General features: G+C 35.8%; 3 protein-coding genes across 3 annotated transcripts; 2 read left to right on the top strand and 1 right to left on the bottom strand.

Annotated features, from left to right (window-relative positions):
• Positions 1-4,262: 4,262 nt before the first annotated feature.
• On the top strand, positions 4,263-6,277 carry LOC101894694 (protein insensitive). Its single transcript, XM_005178887.4, has 2 exons — positions 4,263-4,714; positions 4,792-6,277. Exons 1-2 carry the CDS (start codon positions 4,592-4,594, stop codon positions 6,130-6,132), a joined length of 1,464 nt encoding a protein of 487 aa, XP_005178944.3. The 5' UTR covers positions 4,263-4,591; the 3' UTR covers positions 6,133-6,277.
• A 3,073-nt stretch (positions 6,278-9,350) lies between these two features.
• Positions 9,351-16,377, top strand: LOC101894535 (uncharacterized). The gene is made up of 5 exons (XM_011292352.3): positions 9,351-10,068; positions 11,067-11,251; positions 11,321-11,444; positions 11,504-11,843; positions 13,690-16,377. The coding sequence occupies exons 1-5, from the start codon at positions 10,013-10,015 to the stop codon at positions 13,996-13,998; spliced, it is 1,014 nt and encodes a 337-aa protein (XP_011290654.2). The 5' UTR covers positions 9,351-10,012; the 3' UTR covers positions 13,999-16,377.
• Positions 16,378-18,498: 2,121 nt separating this feature from the next.
• Positions 18,499-21,254, bottom strand: LOC101893516 (NADH dehydrogenase [ubiquinone] iron-sulfur protein 6, mitochondrial). Its single transcript, XM_005178881.4, has 3 exons — positions 21,051-21,254; positions 20,754-20,930; positions 18,499-18,667 (listed from the first exon to the last, which is right to left on the bottom strand). The coding sequence occupies exons 1-3, from the start codon at positions 21,186-21,188 to the stop codon at positions 18,599-18,601; spliced, it is 384 nt and encodes a 127-aa protein (XP_005178938.2). The 5' UTR covers positions 21,189-21,254; the 3' UTR covers positions 18,499-18,598.
• Between the last annotated feature and the right edge of the window lie 642 nt (positions 21,255-21,896).

Raw genomic sequence — 21,896 nt, 5'->3', positions numbered from 1 at the left:
AACCACAGCCACCGCGAAGCTCCCACTAGGGGACCAACACCAACTGCCAGGCTAGGTCCAAGGACCTAGGGGCACCTGGCACCCGCGGTACCAGAATATAGCCTCCGGTCAGGCTTCGTAACCGAAGTTACTACCAGTTGGACTCCAAACAATCCTGGACTGGTAACCAACTCCATCACAAACCAGCAATGTTAAAAAAAAACAAAACACATCAACAGTGGACACACAGACAACGACTCAGTCTCCCTCACGGGTGACTTGCAACCAATAGATGGCTATCACCTTCACAAGCAGAGACAAAAGACACAACAATAAACAAGACCCTCCTCACGGAGGATCCCACGACATGACACAGTGGAAAGGCAGATCTCAAAAGACACCAACCAACAACGAAGACACTAACAGCAGGCCACAAAAACCAACAACCACCAGGGAAGACCGGCAATTTAGAGCCTGGACAGGCGCAGCAATTCTGAAACAAATCAGGGCACAATTACGAGGTGGTTAGCTCTCGGTTTCCAGAGCAGCAGTCCTTCTTCTATTAAAGACCTCTTTGGAGAACAAGTCCAAAGCTTGAAATGTACCCTCGTCATCCAGACACTTACTATAGTCCCATCGGTCATTAACAAGGACAATCCCCATTCTATTAATGTCACGTATGTCATCATACAATGGACACTGCGTCAGCACATGCGCGGAGTTCTCACGACCCCTGCCACATGCACATTCAGCAGTGTCTGACAGGCCCCTAGTATGCAGAAAAGCATTTAGGGAACCATGTCCAGTCAATATGAATCCAAGACTAAGGCCAAAACCAAAGCTTGGACGATTCATAACGAACGTCACATCTGGGATAAATCCATATGTGACTCTCCCGTTCTGGCTCTCATTCCACCTATTTTGCCACCTGGTGATCATACGCTCAAGAAGAAGAGCCTTGTTTCTCGCCATATCACGAGACACCTCCAACTCCGACACCCAGTCTTGCTCCGAGAGAGGTAAACCTCTCTTGATCTTAAATGCAATTCCCCGCCGTGTTACCTCTAGATCCAAAGGAGGAACACCTAACAAGACCTGGAGCGCGTCCGTCGATACCGTCCTACAAACAGGCATACAACCAAGCAAAGCCACTCGCTGGCAGGTCAGAATATTCTGGAGGGTGTATTAAAGCCTTGGACACGCAATCATTTTGACTGCAGACCTTGGACATTCCAACAGGACTCCGCACCATCGCACTCAGCACGCGCCAGTCAAGAATGGTTACAAAATGAGGTTCCTCGCTTCATTTCCAGCGCACAATGACCACCAAAATCTCCGGATACCAATCCGTTGGACTACTGCGTCTGAAGTATTTTGGAAAGCAAGGTTGATACTACAAAAACACCAAAGTGTCGATCACCTCAAGCAAGCGCTTCGCCGGGAGGTGGCCAAATTACAGCAGAGCAAAATTCGGGCAGCGTGTGACGGTTTCATTGGCCGTTTGAAGGCCATAACTCGTGCCAAAGGTGACCAATTCGAACAAATCAAAACTTATTCTAAAATTTTATGCTATATCCGACATTTTTTGCTTTCATTCAATAAAATTTAAAAAATATGTAAAAATTATGGCGTTTGACTTTGTTGCTGATTTTTAATCAAATTTTGGGACTTTATGAAATAGCGTAGATTAGATTTAGATTTATTTATCTTACTTATTGCGTAAGACATATAATGCACATTATACATTGAGACATTTAACTTCTAATAAATTAAAATATATTATTTCAAAATTCTCACGTTAAGCGCTAAGTTCAATAAATTACATATGTTTACGTTACTCAAACATGTATAGGTATTTGCCATTTTTACATTCGTGAAGGCCATAATCGTATTCTATTTAAATGTTTATGAGAGACGCAATCAAACATTCGAGTAGGAGTAGGAAAACTGGGAATTTCCCACTCATAAAAAGCCGAAACGAAACTGAGCGCAGCAGGTACAAAATATAAAAATGCATTTCAAGGTCAGCCAGTTTAAAAATTTATGGCGGCAAACTCACTGATCCTACCAGAGCTACTGATGATAGATTCCAAGAATTGGATTTCTTATTAGACATGTGGTTTTGATACCTTGTCCAGCTGCATAAATAAAACCAGAGTCTGTAATCCTGTCTTTTCAAAGGACTATATGTTATCTTATACATATGCTAAAATCTATGTGAATATTAAATCTAATTTGACGGATTGACAGAATGGTCAAATAATTTGAATTTATTAATATTTTGATGTGTATTAAAAATGACTATGTTAGTGCAAGCCATGGTAGAGGAATACAGATAGATGGATTAACGCTTGTGAACATTAATATGTGAACATTTTTTAATGTTTTTTTTTTTGTCAAAAATAAGTAGATTTTTATAAGTTTTCTTATACGACACCAATCGAGGTTGTTATGGTATGTCCAGTAGCCGTGTCGATGCGACTACCTGTATTTTTCTACCATAGTGCAAGCGGTATGATAAAATCGCCTTACCAAAGTTTCTCTATATGTGTGACGTGTAAACGGAGGAATTTTAAATCTAATTAACACGTTTTATTAAAACACGTTCGGTGTAGATAAGTCTTAACATTGGCTCTTTAAGACATTAAAGATTAAAAATCAAAATAGTCTTTTTACATATGATTCATAATTTTTGCTTTCACACACTTGCATATGCTTTTTTTATTTCCTGTGATTTATTTATGAAAAAAATGTAGTCAATGTATCACATGATGTGTGCAACTTCTACACACGGAAAAATTTACATTACATATCTAAAGATAGAACCATGGTAAAATTAAGAAGCTAAAGTCATTTCAAGTAAGCATATCACCCACCTCTTCACTTTCTGTAATTTACCTTGTCAACTTTCGCTGCATAGTAAACTGGTTCCTATCTCTGATTTGTGTACATACAATGGAATTGTAAATTCAAAATTTGACAATGTGATATTGAGTCCAAACATATGATTGCATGATTTTACCTTCATTTCGTGTATCACACTTGTCTGTCCTTTGCATAAAACAAACTGTCTTGAAGAGATGTATTTTTCTACACTTACTTCCTAATCTCACGTATACACAATACAAATTGTCTGAATCAGAGCAGAGACATAAGTATTGTGTCTGGTTACCCAAAAATATGTAGCAATTGTTGCAAATTATTACTGGAAGTCGTCTGTTGACACAAAAGTCAAGCAAAAGATAGCGGTTCAAGAGAGACTTTTTGACAGACCTTTCACTGAGAGTTTCTCAATTCTTGCTGGACAATTTTCTTCTTGCAATCGCTTGTAACTCCTCTCCTACCGGTGATTTATGTTTGAGCAAGCAATTTTAAAAAATCTTGAAATCGGAATCCTAATTGTTCTGAGTTTCGGCCGTATTTATATTTAATTATCGTGTGATTAATTTATATTTATATGGCTGACAAATTGTTTTGTCAAATCAGCTGGTAGCATGCAAGTTTTTGTATGGGTTTACATCTGTTTACTTTTCACAGTTTTATTGCAAAGCAGAATAAAACTATTTAACGCTCTCAAGAAGAAGCTGCTGAACAATTCCCGCAGGAAAAGTAAACTTAAAGATGGGAATCTCCATATTTGCATTGTTTAAGTAGATGGCGTTGACAATATGAATACATGTTATGTCACCATATAATGACATAATTTGACATATTTGTTATAGGGTTTACACTGATTTGTACTAATTCAATGTTCAAGGGAATTTGCTGCAATGGATTTCTGAGTTCATATCTAACATTTCCGACGCTTTTGGTTGGTTTTTTTTTTTTTTTGGGTTTATAGTTTTACTCATGGTAGAATAAGAAGGTAAAGTCATGCAAACATTTTTACCTTCTTAATTTCACCATAGTTTTACTATTATTCTTGAATTTTTTTGGACGCCTACATCACAGAAAAAACATTTTCGACAAATATTGCAGGAAAATTACGCATTTATATCATAAATGTGAAAATAAAGAATTTTCCAATGTTTAATGCAATAAATGATGTTGAGATATTTGGTATAATTCGCTTCTAGTTGTTTCAGGTCAGTTCTAAATACTGTTTACATCTAGTGTGTACCCCACTTCACTAATATTATTCAGCACACTGTTGCGCCCATTGCCACAATGGGATTCTCTTTCATCCAATTGGCATCTGCAATATGGCAACCATGAGAATCGGGCGCGTAAAATGTGTTTTGTTTTGAACTCAACTCCAGCTGCTTTTCATTCAAACCAAACTGCAAATAATTATACTTTGTGTGTGTATGTGTGTTGCGTGCTGTTCCGCTTGTTTAGATTGTGGCGCGTTCTGTTCATTTACCTACCCGGCCATACCTATTAAGGGAATAGGATTTCATTGCAGTTAGAAATAAATGGTATATGGCTTACACACTCGTTCACAGACATTTTCCACCCCTAAATTTGTGCAGCCCTCTTACGATCGTGTATGAACGTGCAACAAGAACTAGGAATTTAGGTAGACAAATTACAAAGGACATCGCAGCAGGCCGACAGGCATGCCAATGAGACTAATCCCTGGCACAAATTTTGTGTATATTCAAGTACGCTCATGAAACAAACAGCCAGTCCCGATCGAAACGACAAAGAGCAAAGTGGTTTTGCTAAAACGCATTCTAAATTGAATTATTCTCGTTCATCGAATATTCCTTTCTTCAAAATGGATCCCAAAATGGTAAGTACAGTGTAATGTGATATCTAAGAGGACTTTAACCTTATGGATTTTTATAACCCAAATTTTTTTCCTTACAGATATCATCACAAATCATAGTTAGGCCACAACAAAGAATTCCCATAAAAGTGGTAACTGCCTGTTCCCAGAATTTCAAAGGAATTCCAGATCAGAAACAGGAACGTCCCCTTATGGTAAATGCCTGGTCTCAAACCACTGGTGATGACTTTAATTTCCTACACGAACTAGAACAGAAACAAAAATCATCGAAACGAGAGGAAGAACTTATGGAAAAAATACGCATTCTTGAGGAGAATCTTAAAGCACACACCGAATTGTTGTCTCAAATACATGAAACCTCTGCCAGAACATCGGCATTACTTGGACAAAGCAATCAAACAAAACCTATACAAATACAAACTATTGAATCGTTATCGCTTCAACATTCCCATCCTGTCCCCAAGGTAGAACGTTCTGAACACTCACCCAACAGTTCCAGTCACGATCCAATGCAAAACAGCAGAACATCGTCCCCGAAAAGTGTAAGCTATACCATCATTGCTGAAGGTTCAGGTGATGGGAGCCACGAACCCATTGAAATACAATTAGCTGAAGATGATGGGGCTCTGAATCTTAACAGTTCGGCGGATTCTGGTCGTTTGGAAATTTGTCTTACCTCAGATGAGGTTGACATGAAAAACGATACAATTTCAACACCAAATACTTCGCAAATATCCCGCAGTAACTCAATGGCATCGCTTACCAATAGTACTGAACATAATGGCATAAGAAAACGGAAATTCGATGCGTATGATGCTGGAAAAGAAAATGAAAGCACCAACTACTATTTCAACGAGCAAGGGGTTTTAACAAATTCCAACAAAAAACACTCAAGTGAACAAACACCCCAAAAAAGTCTGCTAAAACCGGTGAAGGCAGAAAATCTACTGGCCTCAACAAATGACTATGGTGTGAACGGCCAAAATTTTAATACACCAAAAAATAACAACATCGATTTAGACAATAAAATCAACAAAGACTATGTCATGGTCTCAATTGGTCCAAATAACACTAAAATACCCGCCAAGGTGTATGAGAGTATGAACTGGAGTTCGGCATCGATTGCAACACGAAAACTGCTCATGTCCATATTTAATAGACAGACTTTGGCAACCCACTCCATGACGGGCAAACCTTCCCCGGCATTTAAAGGCCATGGTAAGCCCCTAAAGCAAATGCTTGATCCTTTGGCAATACAGGACATTATCTTTGCTGTGACGCGAAAATGTAATGTATCCGAAAAGGAAGTTCGCAACGCCATTACAACCAAGTGTGCCGATGAGAATAAAATGATGAAACTACAAATGAACAAACGAACGCCAATGCGTGAAATGAATAAAGAAAACATAGAATATAAGTAGCCTGCATTCGTAGGCATTGCATAGAGTCGTAATCCCAAGGATTGTCGCCTTATTTGTTAATAATTTGTTTAAAATTTTCGCCCATACAGCACTAAGGTACAAATTGATGAAAGGTTTTTTTTTACAATATATTTGCAAGAACATATATTTTTATTAAGACCATAAACCAAAAGATAAATGGACCAAACCCACATTAAACAATACAATTTTAATTTAAGATAAAAGTGTATCTATCTTGTTAAATTTACATATATGCATATGTAATAAATATTTTTAAAATTTTGTGTACTTAATTATTATTATTTATAATAAAACATAATAATTATCGTTGAAAAATGCCCAAAGGGTGTTTTGTTTAAATAGTTCTATTGAATATTTCAGGACTTGTAAAACGAAAACTTTTATGAAGGAAACAAATGCCAAATGGAAAGTTCTATGAAGGAAAAAATTATCATTTCATATTCTTATAGAACAAGAATCGAGCTAGCAAACTTGAATATGCATGAAATTTTTATTTGAATTGATAGTAAGGTCCATATAACTCATGGTACAATTAAATCAATTTAACCTCATTTTAAATAATAATTTCCAGCTCTGTATTTTTCTGTAACTTAAGGTAAAAGCACATAAAAGACTTTTTTGACTGGCTTAAGCCATCGGCTGGCTTCTTCGTAGAGGAACATATGCGTTTTAGGTTGACTTAGTTCGATTACGGTCCTAGGCTCCTTTGTTCTTTTCCGAAGAAGCCAGCCGATTACTTAAGCCTGTTAGAAAAGCGTTTTATGTATTCTCACCTTTACCTTGTCAAATTTAACTCTATTGAAAACAGGTTTCACATTTTGACAATGAGATGTTGTCAAATGTATAACTTTGAAAAAAATTGTAAACATTACATTTTTAATTGTACCCATGGTACAATGAAGAGAAGGTAGGTCAACTTTGAAATAATTGCAAGTATAGAGGTCTACCTGTTTGGCTTGTAATGTCAGAATTAGTATCAAAACAATAAAAAATCAAACAACTTGTTGCATTTATTTTGAAAAAATAATTGAAAAACGCGATAAATGAATGAAAGGTCAACACTTCTTTTCAAAATCATGTACTATATATCTCTAAGGGATTATTTCGCTACAAAAACTCTAGATTTTGTCGATGCATACGTTGAAATAAACATTTTGAAAACATCCGAATTTGAATATTTTCTGAACAATTTTTTTTGTTATTGAAAAGAAAACACATACATAAACAAATATAGATGACATATTAAGCCAAGAAAATGAAAAAAATTAAAATCATATGGTATCATGGCCCTACCTTGATATTATTGTACCATGGTTTGAACATTATTTTATACAAATGAATGTTGACGCGACCGCGCCTCAGTGGAGAAGATTTTAGACATTACTTTATGTTTAGAATATCTTAAAAACGAGATTCAAAATTGGAGGGTCTTGGATGTGGACTTCTTGAGTTTTCGAAGGCTACTGAAAGAGAGGCTAGGGAAAGATAGCATAGAATTCCTAAGCATATATCATATAGACAGGGATGATAAAGGAAATATTTTTCATTCGAAAGTAGCTGTCCCCATGGTAGAATTAAGAAGATAAGGTAAAGTAATCATATGTTTAAAATTTTTTGAAAATTATTCGGTGACAACATCTCAGGCTGGAAATACATAAAGCGCATATTTGGCTGGCTTAAGTCATCGGCTGGCTTCTTCGTAGATGAACAAAGGAGTTTTAGGTTGACCTAGTTCGAGTTTGACCCTAGGCTCCTTTCATGGTAGAAAAATACAGGTAGATGCATCAACGCTTGGGAGCATTGATCTGTCAACATTTTTTAAATTTCTTTTCAAATATAAGTAGATTTTTATATGTTTTCTTATACGACGTCATTCCGAGGATATTATAATACTCGTTTTTCAACAATTTTTACAAATTTAAATAATTTTTCATTCAACATTTTCAATTCCAAATTTTGTTTGACAGTTTACTGTCCTAGCAGCTGTGTCGATGCGTCTACCTATATTCTTCTACCATGGCTCCTTTGTTCATTTCCGAAGAAGCCAGCCGATGACTTAAGCCAGCCAAATAAGCGCTTTATGTATTCCCAGCTTCATTGTCAACATTTATACTTATAAATTCATTGTGTACACAGAAATCAGAGATGGAAACCTCTTTTTTATTCAGTGCAATCAGACAAGGTAAAATACCGAAAATGCAGAGATGGAAATCCCTTTTTGAAATGATCTTACCTTCTTAATTTTACCATGGAAGGGACATAAAAGAAAAAATTGTAATCGTAGGGTCTATTATGTATATTTCGAGGAGTTACAAACGGAATGACAAAGTTAATATACCCTCCATAGAATGGTGTAGGGTATAACGAGTAAGAAAGCAGCTAAATTCGGCCGGGCCAAACTTTTTATACCCTCCATCATTTGGAAGAAACTTGAAAAATTTTCAAACAATTCTGTCGAAGAATACCGCTCGAATGAAAACCGCTATATGGGGGCTATACAATGACGTGGTCCTGCATAAGTAATTTGTGTCATAGGCTGTAGTAACGGTTCCGGACTTTATATACGATTCCTTCGAAAACAGTGGCTAAAATCATAAAAATACCGAATATCGGGTGGTACCGTCTGTTAGAGAGTAAAGTTCTCACAAAGAACTTCTTGTGTAGAATTTCAGACAATTCCATTGAAAAATATGGCTAAAATCATTAAAATACAGAATATCGGGGGTACCGTTATATGGGGGCTATACGATGTCTTGGACCGATATAGCCCATCTTCCGACTTGACTTGCCTGCAGACAAAAGACAGATCTGTGCAAAATTTTAGCTTCGTATCTTAATTCTTTTTGACTGTAGCGTGATTACGACGGACGGATGGACGGACGGACAGTGTTAAATCGTCTTAGAATTTTACGCTGATCAAGAATATATATACTTTGTTGGGTCTAAAATTATTATTTCTATGAGTTACAAACGGAATAGCGTACTTAATATACCCTCCATACTATGTATGGTGGAGGGTATAAAAATTGCATGGCATGTCGCCAGTATGCTTTACAAAACGCCATATGTCAAAGAAAATTACAGTATTCAACATTTGTTAACAGATGTCGCTACAATGTATAAACAACAAACGTGCTGTCAAAAGAACATAAACAGTGTTGCCACGGCAATCCATCATTTGACATTCTGCAGCCGGGGGTATTTTAAGGAGAAACAAGAACAATTCTCACATAACTTGTATAAATAACAATAAGAAAAGTGAGTGACATAAGGGTTGCTGTGGATACCAACAAATCATATAAAATTTATTGTAAAAAAAGTAAACATGCGCATTTGAAAAAAATCATCCTCATAACACAGCTAAGCTCGTAAAATACCATAGAGAAATTTGGTCGTATTTCGGCTCTCAGTTAAACGATTTTGACAGATTGGTTGGGACAGACGTCTTGCATTATCGCGCGGATAAATAATCGGAAAGATATATGTTGTGTAAAAAGTTGGAAAATTGCAAGTGTTTTTCTTTCATCAGTATAAAATAAACCAAGGGGAAAAGAACAATCAGCGACAACAACAAAACAGTGCAAATTGCCAAAAAGAACGTAAATAAAGTCACAAAGAGGCAAAACAAAAAACATTCGAGCATATTCTGCTGATAAACGAAAAAGAATACAAAAGCTAATTACAAAAACAAACTACCGAAATCTGTAAGATACTTTGAGTTTGGATTTTCTTTTAATTTCCAATCATCGTGTTGGTGGTTTACAACGTTTTGGGGGAAATTGTGTATCTTTGATTTGTTTGGTGCGTTCGTGTGTGGGCAAAACAAATATTGTTTTCCATTAAATTATATTTTCGAGCTATGGATATATTGAAGAAAATGTTCCAACAATCGGAGGAAGACGGCAAGGATAAAGAGTAAGTAGTAATAACGTAACATTGTTGTATGCGCTACAAACTGACCTGTTTGTTGGAACGTATTAATAATTCAATTCCATCCTAGACTAATTTCAATTTCTCGATTAGAATTGCATAAATGCATAGACACACAACCAAATCCTATAGTATATAAAAATGGATTGACTCTGCTGCTGCTGGCTGGCTAGCCAGCTGATAGAGAATTTCAAATTGTCGAACTTTGGCAAAAGAGAACAGGCAGAAAATCAATAAAACAACAGTGTTGTCTGAGCACTCAGTCGATTTCAAATCAAATTTCCTGGCCAAATGTTTTCAGCTAAAATTTCCGTTTGCGGTGGTTGTGTTGTCTAATACACACATACCTACTACAATCTATATGGACCATTTCGGTGTAGACAATTTTATTGTTTTTGTTGCAAAAGTTATCATATACCGTCAGGATATATGCATGGCTGGTTGATGTATGGAGGCTGCGCACTTCCCAAAAATTCTTATGAATTGCTTTTGGGATGTACAATTTGATAGGACTAGATTTATACACAACTCCTTAATTTAGAATATTAGCTTTTTTATAACGATTTTGATTTTAAAGTGCATATTTAGTTAATACACTTTTTATGTCCCCAAATATTGAATGTAGAATATCCAAATGCCCATTTGCTGTCATTCCGTTTTCGATTCACTAAAACTAAAATATTCTTCATTAGCGTTAAAGGTGGTTATCATTGAGAGGACTAGATATGTAATTGAGAGGACAGCTTGTAATTTTTCCTGGATCACCTACCGTAATATTTTGTTGATGATCATTATCCAGTTTTCCAATACCACTACTGTAGTACGCGCTTCCGCTTCTCTTTCACTTCTGTAAATATCAGGATTTGTCCACAGAATTCCTAGACTCTACTAGGGAAAATTTTAAGTCCTTTCTTTTTTTAAATGTTTTTTTTTAGTACCGAAAAGTCTCTAAATATAACAATATGGATATTATTTCATTTCAGCTCCTTGGCCAAGGATGAGTTTCGGAAACCTCAATGGTTCGAAGAGGCCGAGACCGATGATGAATTATTTGATGATGATCGCAAGTTTGCTTTCCAAATATTTACCAATCCCATGGAGTTGCAAAAACATTTTGAACGTCAAATGCAACAAATTTTGGAAGCTGTCAGCGAAATGGAGGGTGGAGGTACAATTTACATAGCTCACAAAAAAGTGTTTCTCGAAAATTAACTTTCTTCTTTACCATTTTCTTTAGACAAGAACATCATTGTTGAAAAGAACATCAAGGAAGATTATCTAAAACCCGGTTTTGAAAGTGAAATTCTTAAGGAATTTGAAAAGCAAAAAGCTAAATACTATGACACCGATTTGGATGGCGAGTAAGTTACAATAAGCTTTCTTTAAAGATTCGATTTGTTAAGTTTTTTAATTTCAATAGAATCTATCCGGATCAATTGCATTCGCTATTGCAACGTTTCGCCAACGGCGAGGGAGAGGTTATAAAACATTTACATGATCCCGAGACGCCTGGCCACATTTTGCCACGCAATGATAATAAGGCATTCCGTAATTGGAATAGAAAACCAAAAATGAGCGATGAAGAGATAATAATGGGTAAAATTCATGGTACCCTTGATGATGATGCCCAGGGCGAGAAACATAAACGTGCACCACCGCCCCCCGCATTCCCACGTCGTCCGGATATTATGACACCAATGACCCCGATGATGCCGAGAGGATCATTTGGCGGCGGTGGTGCCTTTGAGGGGACTTATACGGTAAGATATCAAGAAATATTTTATTCAGAAACTCCTGAATTAGGGTTTCACCACGTAGCTGTCATAGATACATTGTTGTTATGCTAATCTGTTTAGGATGCATGGCCTATGGCCTGTAGCCATATACCTTCCGGTATGCGTTGGAAAGGATTGACAGGGCAATTGAAATAATGCAGTGCTGTAATTGAAGCAGTTTTAAAAACTATGAAAACTTCTGCATTATTTTAAAATGAAGAAACGGTAAATGTTCTGGAATACAGCAAGATTGGATATAAAGAATCTAGTTGTGGAGAATGTTTCCAACTTTTTCCGTGTGGCTACCTTTAAACTGAACCTTTTGATTAGTTTATGTTTGAGATGATGCAGAGGCATTGTCCGTTAGATCACTTGTAGTTTTAATAAAGTGTGATCTCAAGAATTGACTCACAACGGATTTGGGTAACAGTATTTTTCCAGTTAAGGAAGTGAGTTCTGGCTCAAAGGTCTGTAATTTTAATTTATTAGAGGGTTCATGAATGGTTTTTAATTCTTTGCCAAAACCTTGCTAAAACTAGCTTCCACTTTACCCACCCTATTTACCCATACTGCTCTACATATGGGGATCCTACACATCGAGAGTTGTTGCATTAGGATATGACCTCTCGAATTTCGTAAAGAACTTCAGTTTCGTCCCTATAAGCTCCCACTCCTTGTCAGTGAGATTCGATAGATCCCCATCGACATATCGGCTACAGAAGTTTTCTACTCGCCGATAAGCCTTTTTAGCCCTTGTCTCCTTGGATTTGGCATTCTTGGTGTCAGAAGAACTACCTCAATTACCTTCTACCTTGAGAGAATGGGCTTGTCGGTGTCTACCATCAAATTTGTATTGGGTCCGCTGGGTCTTCTTAGGTCAACTTTCTTTCAATTGAAAGAATTTAGGAAGAAAATCGAACATTGATCTGTAGCCATATTACTGAGGGTATACGAATAGGTTCAAAAATCGATTATTTTTCTATGACCCCCGAACAGATTTAGATAACCCTATCATGTGACCACTTCTTAGCTCACAAAAAAATTCCGGGTAGCCAGGGTCGTGCCCCAAGAAAAAAAAAATGGTTTTTACGAAATCAGAATAAAAATCTATGGTCGAAAGTTGGACGTACCGATTACTTAATACCCTACCCGTAACAAATTAGCGCATCTGTCTCACTCCGATAAGAGTTGGGCAGTTGCAGAGTAAGTGCTTCACAGTCCTGACAAAGTATTCAGTATCGTCAACACCCCCCCCCCCCCCAACACTTCGAATTCATCATACAGGTGGCTTCACTGGGCTCTCAATCTCTCGATCTACTGACTCAGATCCGCGTCTGGCCAATTCATCAGCCGATTCATTGCTAGATATGTTGCAGTGTGCAGGGACCCAATAGAGTTTGACAAACGACTTAACCTTTTCCAGAGCATTCCTGTAATCCAGAACCGCCATAGATTTTATTGTAAAAGAATTTAGAGACTTCAGGGCCGCTTGACTAACAACATATATAGTCACTGGTCCATCCATTGCTCATTGCTTCTCTTTGCCAGCAGCTCTAGGGACTTTCTGACAGCAAAGATTTCTGCCTGAAAATGCTGAATTCGTTGTTTAGTTTGAAGGATCTTTGAATACTTAGGCTTTCACAGAAGACCCCAGCTCCCGTTCCACTTTCCATCTTTGAACCATCAGTTCATTAAAAAATATTTATCGTAGCAATAGATATATGCGAACCGAGTTTCATCAAATGGAAAAATTCGGTTAAAGGTGCAAAAATCCATCCAATTTCGAACCAATTAATTGCATATTAAAACCTATTCATTGTTATTTTTACAGGGTCCCAAAATGTTTAGTCAAAGTGTTATGACCAAAACCATACGCAAACCGGATGGAACATATGAAACTACAAAGATTACCCAAGATTCTCAGGGCAATAAAACTACAACGGTTACACGTGTCGTCGATGGCAAAACTGAAACAATTACTACATATGATGGTGCCGCAGCCGGTGCTGCTGCTGCCGGTTCCGTTACGGGAAAGAATCATTTGAAACAACATTCAAACGAACCCCAGGCTCAAGTATATTCAGATCGTAATGTTTATGTATCCAAAGAAGGTTATGCCTTACCACGGAACCTCTGGTGACCAGTGGTTGGCCAATTGCAGATCACTGATAATTTGCAAATTCAATTTATTATTATTAATATTATCCTCAAAGCAAATAAGCAAAACCAACAACAACAGCAGCAACAAGACAAGACATTGTGTAAAACAACAACCACAGCAGACCCTTCTCTATTTACGGATTCTGTTTATGTAGTTTCTATTATTATAATGATTGTAGTAGTAATGGCTTTAGCTTCTTTAAAATCAACACCAACAACAACAACAACCACAACAAAGGCAAATATTTATTCAACAACACCATTAACACCTATCGTCGTCTCCAATGATATTTTAGTTTATAGATTACCACGAATTTGGTGTTTTAGATGAAGAAAATCTTATTGAGATATTGACAATTGCATTGAATAAGACAAAGCAAAACAAAAGTAATCCCCCATGAGTGGTGGGACATTTAAATGCCACAATTATTACAAAATAATAATGACTTTTTTGCAGTTGAACAATGGAAAAAACAAACAACAATTAGTCATTGTCGATTTTGTTAACAATTGTCTTTATATTGTTTGGAACATTCTGTAGCAATGATGATGGATGGTGTTGTAACTTCTACATAACCATTGTTATGCAGGAATGCAGAAAACATTGTTGGCCATCAGTTTGGTTGGTCGGTTGGCTGGCTGGCTTGACTCTTACTGGCCGGTTGGCTGACTCTGGCTACATGACAATGTACAAAATTTCTTTTGTACATCCTAACACTTGGGAAAAGACAACAATTATGAATGACAACAAACAAAACAAAACTTTCCTATGCGGAGCTGTAATTCTCTGGTAGGTTTTTGTTTTTCAAATATTTTACGTTTTAATATCATTTGCATGGCATTGGCCTCAATCATCATCTCAAAGCACCAGAGGTTAATGACAACTCCTCATTAACTGTTGGTCGGGGATGGACGAGAGGAAGCTGAAGGAAACGTAAGTGAATTGATTTTATGTTTTTGGATTTGTTAAAAAAAATGAAACGAAATATTTTCTTTAAATTTTGAGAAAATTTAACTAAACACACTTAGATAAGATTCTATTTTAAGGAATATGGAATATATTCCGACCTTAGGTCAATGCAATTCTGGTTAATGTTTGTGCAATTCTTACGGAGTAAACAATATTTTTGCAATGTCTGATCTAAGTGTGTTTTTGAGAAACCAAAGTCTTGCAAAAAAAAGTATTTTTTTATGTTTAATTAGAATTAAAAAATGTTAATTTAGTCATTTTCATGGAATAGTCCACTAACACATACACACCAACACGTATACACAGTCAGTCGTCTGTCTCAATAATGAAAGTTGAAAGCAAAAAAAAAAAACAAAAACGCAGCGAAACAAAGCTCATCTAAAATACCAAATTGTCAGTAACATTGCTTAAAGTAAATGAAAAAGACCCTATTTTTCTTTGTTCTTAAAATAAAATCTCACATTGATGTTGAACTATAATTTCAAATAACTAAATATTTATAAATAAAATCTGCTAAAAAAAAAGAACTACAAAAATCATCACATGAATTTTCAATCAATCATTTAGAACGAAGTTTTCCTTACGAAGAAGACAAAATTTTAGATTTTACTTTTAAGTTCCTCTTTTTATTTTAATTTTATAAAACAGTTTATGTATTGCTATTTTCTTGATTATATTAGAGAAATTAAATTTCTCGTAATTTTTAATTATTTTATTATTATTTTAGATTGTAATGAAATAATTAGTTTTATGAAGATATTTTAAGTTATAAATTCGAGTTTGGTTTTACCTTTCTGCCATGTTCAAACGTTACCTACCTTACCTAATAAAAAAATCAAAAATCAAATCAAATTTAGATCGAGTTCGGAGATGGCCAATTTCGGTCCACTCCTTCTGGTACCTCCCATACAAAAGGTCGAAATTTTCAATAATAATCCGATTTTGCTGCAAGTTTGAAAATCCTAATATTTGCGTCAGAGCTAGGTCAGGTGTGAAAATGGACAATATCGGTCCACTCCATCAAGTACCTCACCCACAAAGGGTCAACATTTTGAATAATTACAACTCTTATAAAATGTGATTTAAAAAAAAGGTAATGGGAAATAGCCAACATTCCCAAACGGCATTGAAGGAAAATAAATTTATTTCGAAATGTAATATGTACCAATAACAAAAGGAGCAGTTGATACTTTTATATGGTTTATCTGGTCTTTTAATTTGAACTTTGAAGTCTTGTTGGGTGTACGTAACATCTGAAAATGGCAGAGAACATAATTATAGTTATAATTATATTTTAAATGAATGTAATTGTTTGTAGATTTTCAAAATTTTACTTAAGGGGAATTCCTCTATTTTCAGTATATATTGTATATCAACTGGAAAGAGTAATATCCAATATGATTTCCAATATCATAAATAAACTTTTGCCTTTCCCTGTTCATTTACAATAGGTGATTAAGAGAGATTCCCTGACATTTGAAATTAAGTTAAATAAAAATTATTATTTGGCTATGTAACAAAATTGGTAATTTTTGTATTTTTGTTTAGCTTAAACACATTTTAGTTACATATTGAATTAGTTATACTTTTTTTGTGTTAAAAATACATGCTTTTTTAAGTTTCATGGAAATAAAATGAAAAAAATATGATTTTCATAAAAATTCTTTTGTTGTTTACTTTTTTACTCGACAGCAGCTATACTTTTTACATTGGCCTATTTGAACGTTGCTTGCAATACAATCACCATTATTCTACTTGTCGACGTCGATACTTATTTGGTATTAATTAACGGCGACGATTGTTTATACACAATTATAATCTGACATTTCTATTAGTTCCGCCAGCTCTTGCAATTTTTGTTAAAACAACTGAAAAAAGCTGTAAGTTCGGCCGGGCTGAACTTTGAATAGCCTCAACCATTTGGAACGAATTTTGCAATTTTCAAAAGAAAATAAAAACCCTTAAAAACTCTGTTCAAATCTTAAAAATGCCGAATGTAGCCGTTATATTAGGGTCTATACGACGACGTGGACCTGCATAGCCAGCTTTTGTCTCTGATAATATTATATGGGGGCTATACCAAAACGTGGATCTGCAGAGACAATATTCTGTCATAGGCTGTAGTATCCATTGGGAACTTCAAATACCAAATTTGAAACATTTCCAGTGAATAATTTCGCTAAAATCATCAAAATACCGAATATCGTGAGGTACCGTTATATGGGGGCTATACGAAGACGTGGACCTGAACAGACAATTTTCTGTCATAGGCTGTAGTATCGATTAAGAACTTCAAATACCAATATTGAAACAATTCCGGTGAATAATGTCGCTTAAATAACCAAACTACCGTATATCGGGAGGTGCCGTTATATGGGGGCTATACCAAAACGTGGACCTACTTCGCCCATTTTCGATTACGATACAGCTTACATTATTTTACATAGAGCTTCAAAATTTGGCACAATAATTTGTATTGAGTCTAGGATGGTTGGTATTGAAAATAGGAGGTCCACGTTTTCGTATAGCCCCCATATAACAGTACCTCCCGATATTCGGTATTTTGATGATTTTTTGCCACATTTTCCACGAATTAGTCTAAATATCGTAATGGGTTCTAGCTCCGAAACATTGTATGTACAGGTCCACGTTTTCCTATAGCACCCATATAAAGGTACCTCCCGCTATTTCGTATTTCGAGTATTTTTGCCGCATTTTTCCACGGATTTGTCTAAAAACTGGAATTTTTATTCTTAATGGGTTCTCGCTCCGGTGGCAGAACATTGAATATCTAGGTCCATGTTTTCCTATAGCGCACGTATAACGGTGACCACCGATATTCAGTATTTTGATAATCAAAGTTACATTTACCCACTATTTTTTTTTTTCAAATTTGCCATTTAAGACTCGCGATAGATAACAATCGTTGTTATATTAAATTGTCTTAGAGGTTCCCGTTTTGGTATGGCCCCCCTATATAACGGCCCCACTCACTTTATGGTTTTTTGATAAGTTTAACGGCATTATCCGAACGGTCTTACTGGTATATGTAGTTTAAAGTGGAACACACTTCAATTCAGATACTTTTATATAAAATGTTTTCCTTACCCAATGGCGGAGGGGAATTAAACGTTCGGCCCGACCTTACTTAATGTGTTTTTACTTGTTTTTGAGTAGACGTATTAGGCATTGTTTTCAAAGGGATCCCGTTATTATTTGGCGTTGAACTGATTGCTGATTCTAGTTGTCGGCTTTCACTCTCAGGTGGTCCAAGCACATTTGCCAAAACAAAACTGTCTACCGTTTCAAACTCGCATTCTTGGTGTCGGCACTCCCTGAACAGCACTCTCAGGATTCTATGTTGTCGTTACATTTTCTTAAAGAATATCAAAAAACATCTCAAATATCGATAAATTGTGATATTGACACTTAGAATACCGATTCGCGACAAACGCCGTCGACTTGTGTGGACGTCGACAAATAGAATATGGATGAATATAAACACATTCCTTTTGGTGTTAACGATTTTCAATCATTTTATTTTGTAATATATATTCAACAAAATTGATATTTTTAAATTTAATTGCAATATTATTTTTCTAAATTTGTTTTAATGATGACCATCTTTCTTGACAAATCTCAGACCGCAATAGCCACATGTGTGTGCACCAGGTTTGTCCTGAAAAGAAAAGGAAAACACAAGTAAGTATTGTAATATATTAGCCAACGTAGATTCTGGCCACTTTGCATGTTACACTTAAAAATCAAGCCTAAACTTTTAAGGATTTCAAGGGGATCAACGACTGTTAAGCTTTAGCATACGGAACTGAGTAGCCTCAAATTTAGTTTTCCATTCTGAAGGAACATTTTTCGAAGGAAGCTTTTGGTGGTTTCCAAAAAGGTCTAAACACAGAATGCCGCAGTATACAAGCGAAATGTAAATCTTGTTATTGGTTCCACTCAGTGGGTAATGCGCATACCGATGTAATATATAAACTACTACATTGTTGCGATATATTTTGCCAAACTTCGGGAAAAAAAATTTTTGACAACCTAGGCTTAACAAGGTGTTACTGGAAAATGTGTTTAAATTTCTGTTAGACAGTTTAATCCCAACTAAGTTTGAATAGGTTTACCCACATAACTGGACAAGGGCAGCGCTGGGATACCATAGTAGACATAAAACAAGGGAACTGATGAGGATTGGTGGCTCTTTCCGAAGCCTAGGTATTCCCTGCCTTACCCCCTGGTAAACATTGCCATCGTTCTCCACTAATAAACAAACGTTGTTTTTATAAAAACAACAATAATGGGATTAAGCCTGGCCATTTTGAAACAACAAAGTAGTTTTGAAATTATTACATGAACTATCAAAATTGTACTCTCCTTATATTTTCCAATATCTCGAGTAAATCAATTTTCGCAATAATATTAGGAATAGGAAAAAGTCCCTTAGTCTGTGTTCAGCAACTAGTAGGACGTTCATACGATTGAACTCAATGCTAACAGACAAGTCAGTCAGGGGAGCTATGTCGTGACAGCGAGGTTTGTCAATTTATGTGCTACGTAATGGAAGAGAATTTTCAGGCTTGTGACAATACCGCGCTACGACTACAATAGAGTACTACCACAAAGGGCCATCTACGTGAGAGATCTAAATTTTTCCCGTACGACAGCACAACCCAATTTTCTCCGCGAAGTAACTTCATGTGTGCAATCTTTGCCGTATCATTGTAAACTGGATTCGTTAACTAGGCACGCAAGAAGCTAGTCTCTTTACAGGTCTATCAGGCAGATGTGAATCGTAATTATACGAGTTCGTTCGAACAGCACTTGAACAATACAGTGCGAATTTCACAAGGAAAGTAGTCCTACTTTTAACGTAGACAGATAACAACGTGTATTGATAGTGTGGCTGCTCAATCGGTCTATTAATGCACGACACCTATCACTATGTATTGCCTCTGTTCCAGAACTCGTTTATAATATTGACATGCAAAAAATTGAATTGCAAAAGTAGTGGATTCTTGCAGGTTCTGGAACAGAGCTATGCCAATAACAATATTAACACCATAATTGCATCCAAATTTTTACTTTGTAACCTGGGAGTCTTGATTATCTTAATAGCTAAGATTCATCCGCAAGCTCTTAACTTTGATGACATGGTTTCAATTTCTTGTTTTTTAGTGGCATGAAATAACACCTAGATCCAGTAAAACTCGGGTCGTTTGGGATCGTCGAATCCTTGCCCTTGGGAATGTGTAAATTTGTTGTTAAGTCAACTATTTTATTATTTGGGAGCAACTCTAGTTTAATAAAAATTCTCGGATTTTTTTTTTTTTTGAAAAATTTTCCAGAGGTAGGTATTTTTACCCTGGAAATTGAAAGCTAATGAGAATACCTAATCAACAAGTGGCCACATGATGGAGCTAATTAAAAGGATTCCAGATTTTTATTAAAATTCGAGATTTTTTAAATCTCCCAAAAGTCAAAAAAAAAAAAAATTATGCCAGATTATAGTTTCCAAAATGCTACGAGCCTATTATGTTCGGTATATTGAAATGATCTTTGCAGTATAAAAAACTTTACTTCGCGAAACCGCTGTTGGACATTTTTATTTTGGGTAGGTATTCTCATTAGCCTTCAAAAGATAACTATTTTGTCCATATCGGTTCAAATATCCGAGAGTTTTTACTAAACTAGAGTTAAGCCATTATTTGTCCTGTGCTAAGCAATAGTCGATCGGTAATATTATTGCAACTTACCAAATTAATGTAAACCTTAGGATGTCCCAATGGGCCATCTCCTCCATCGCAGTATACCACACGTTCTGTGCATTCTTTGGGAGGAATCTCATCGACTAACTTAATACCCCAATTTTCGTTGACATAACGTTTGGCATTGTTGAAACGGACATTGCGATAATCCTTTTCGTCAAAGACCTGAAAAATATAACATTATTTATAATTGTCATAAGAAAGAAATTCGCAACGAAACGTTTGCGTAACAGAACCAAACACACATTTGCCCATGCAATGGGTCTGGGTTTGTTTCCAACTTACTTGACCAGTGTGGGTGACTTTTTCCAAATCGTTGCGTGAAGAATATGAACGCACTGGACTGGTGGCCAAGGGTGCAATCAAATTCTTGCCGTTCTTTGACAAAATCGACAAATTCGACACAACTTTGCGGCAGGCCATTTCAATTTTTTTCCACAATAACTAAAGACAGACAAACTACACAGCCGAGTGTTTTTCTCAACGGCGGGGTTGCTTGCCAGTTAAGTACAGGGATGGAAGTTCAAGATTCGAATAGTACTCAAATAGTGTTTTTTATGTCACTTTTATGAACACTGAAGATATCTTGAGAATTCTATACTAAAGACTCTATACTTCGTTTTTGCGAACATTATTAAAATTATAATAAAATAGAATTTATTTTACGCAAAGCATATTACGTATTTTAGATTTAATGCGCCATGGACATAGATGACAGGCTTTCAACCAATATATTAAATCAAATATCTAATAATAGAATACTATAAAAGATAACATTAAGTTTACATATAAACTTTAAATAAAGTAAAAAAAGTTCTAACGTATACATGGCATAATAGAAATTTGCGTGTTTGTACCATTCCCCGTAAATTAGATTCTGGAAAGACTTTTAAAAAGAAAATATACATATATTAAATAAAGCATTAAGAAAAAAATATTTTATATAAGATATCTGAAAGACTTAATGTATTTCCCCCCTTTAAATATGACTGCGAGCAATGGGCCTACAGCTACTAAGCTTAAAATTACTTAAGGTGGTTATACATAATACGCATATTTGGCTGGCTTCTTCGGAAATGAACAAAGGAGGCTAGGGTCAAAATCGAACCAAGCCAATCTAAAACTCCTTTG

This window comes from Musca domestica, unplaced genomic scaffold (genome assembly GCF_030504385.1).
Source record: "Musca domestica strain aabys unplaced genomic scaffold, Musca_domestica.polishedcontigs.V.1.1 85, whole genome shotgun sequence".
Classification (NCBI taxonomy): domain Eukaryota; kingdom Metazoa; phylum Arthropoda; class Insecta; order Diptera; family Muscidae; genus Musca; species Musca domestica.
Note: the sequence above shows the minus strand (reverse complement) of the source record. Positions and strands in the feature narration are given on the sequence as shown.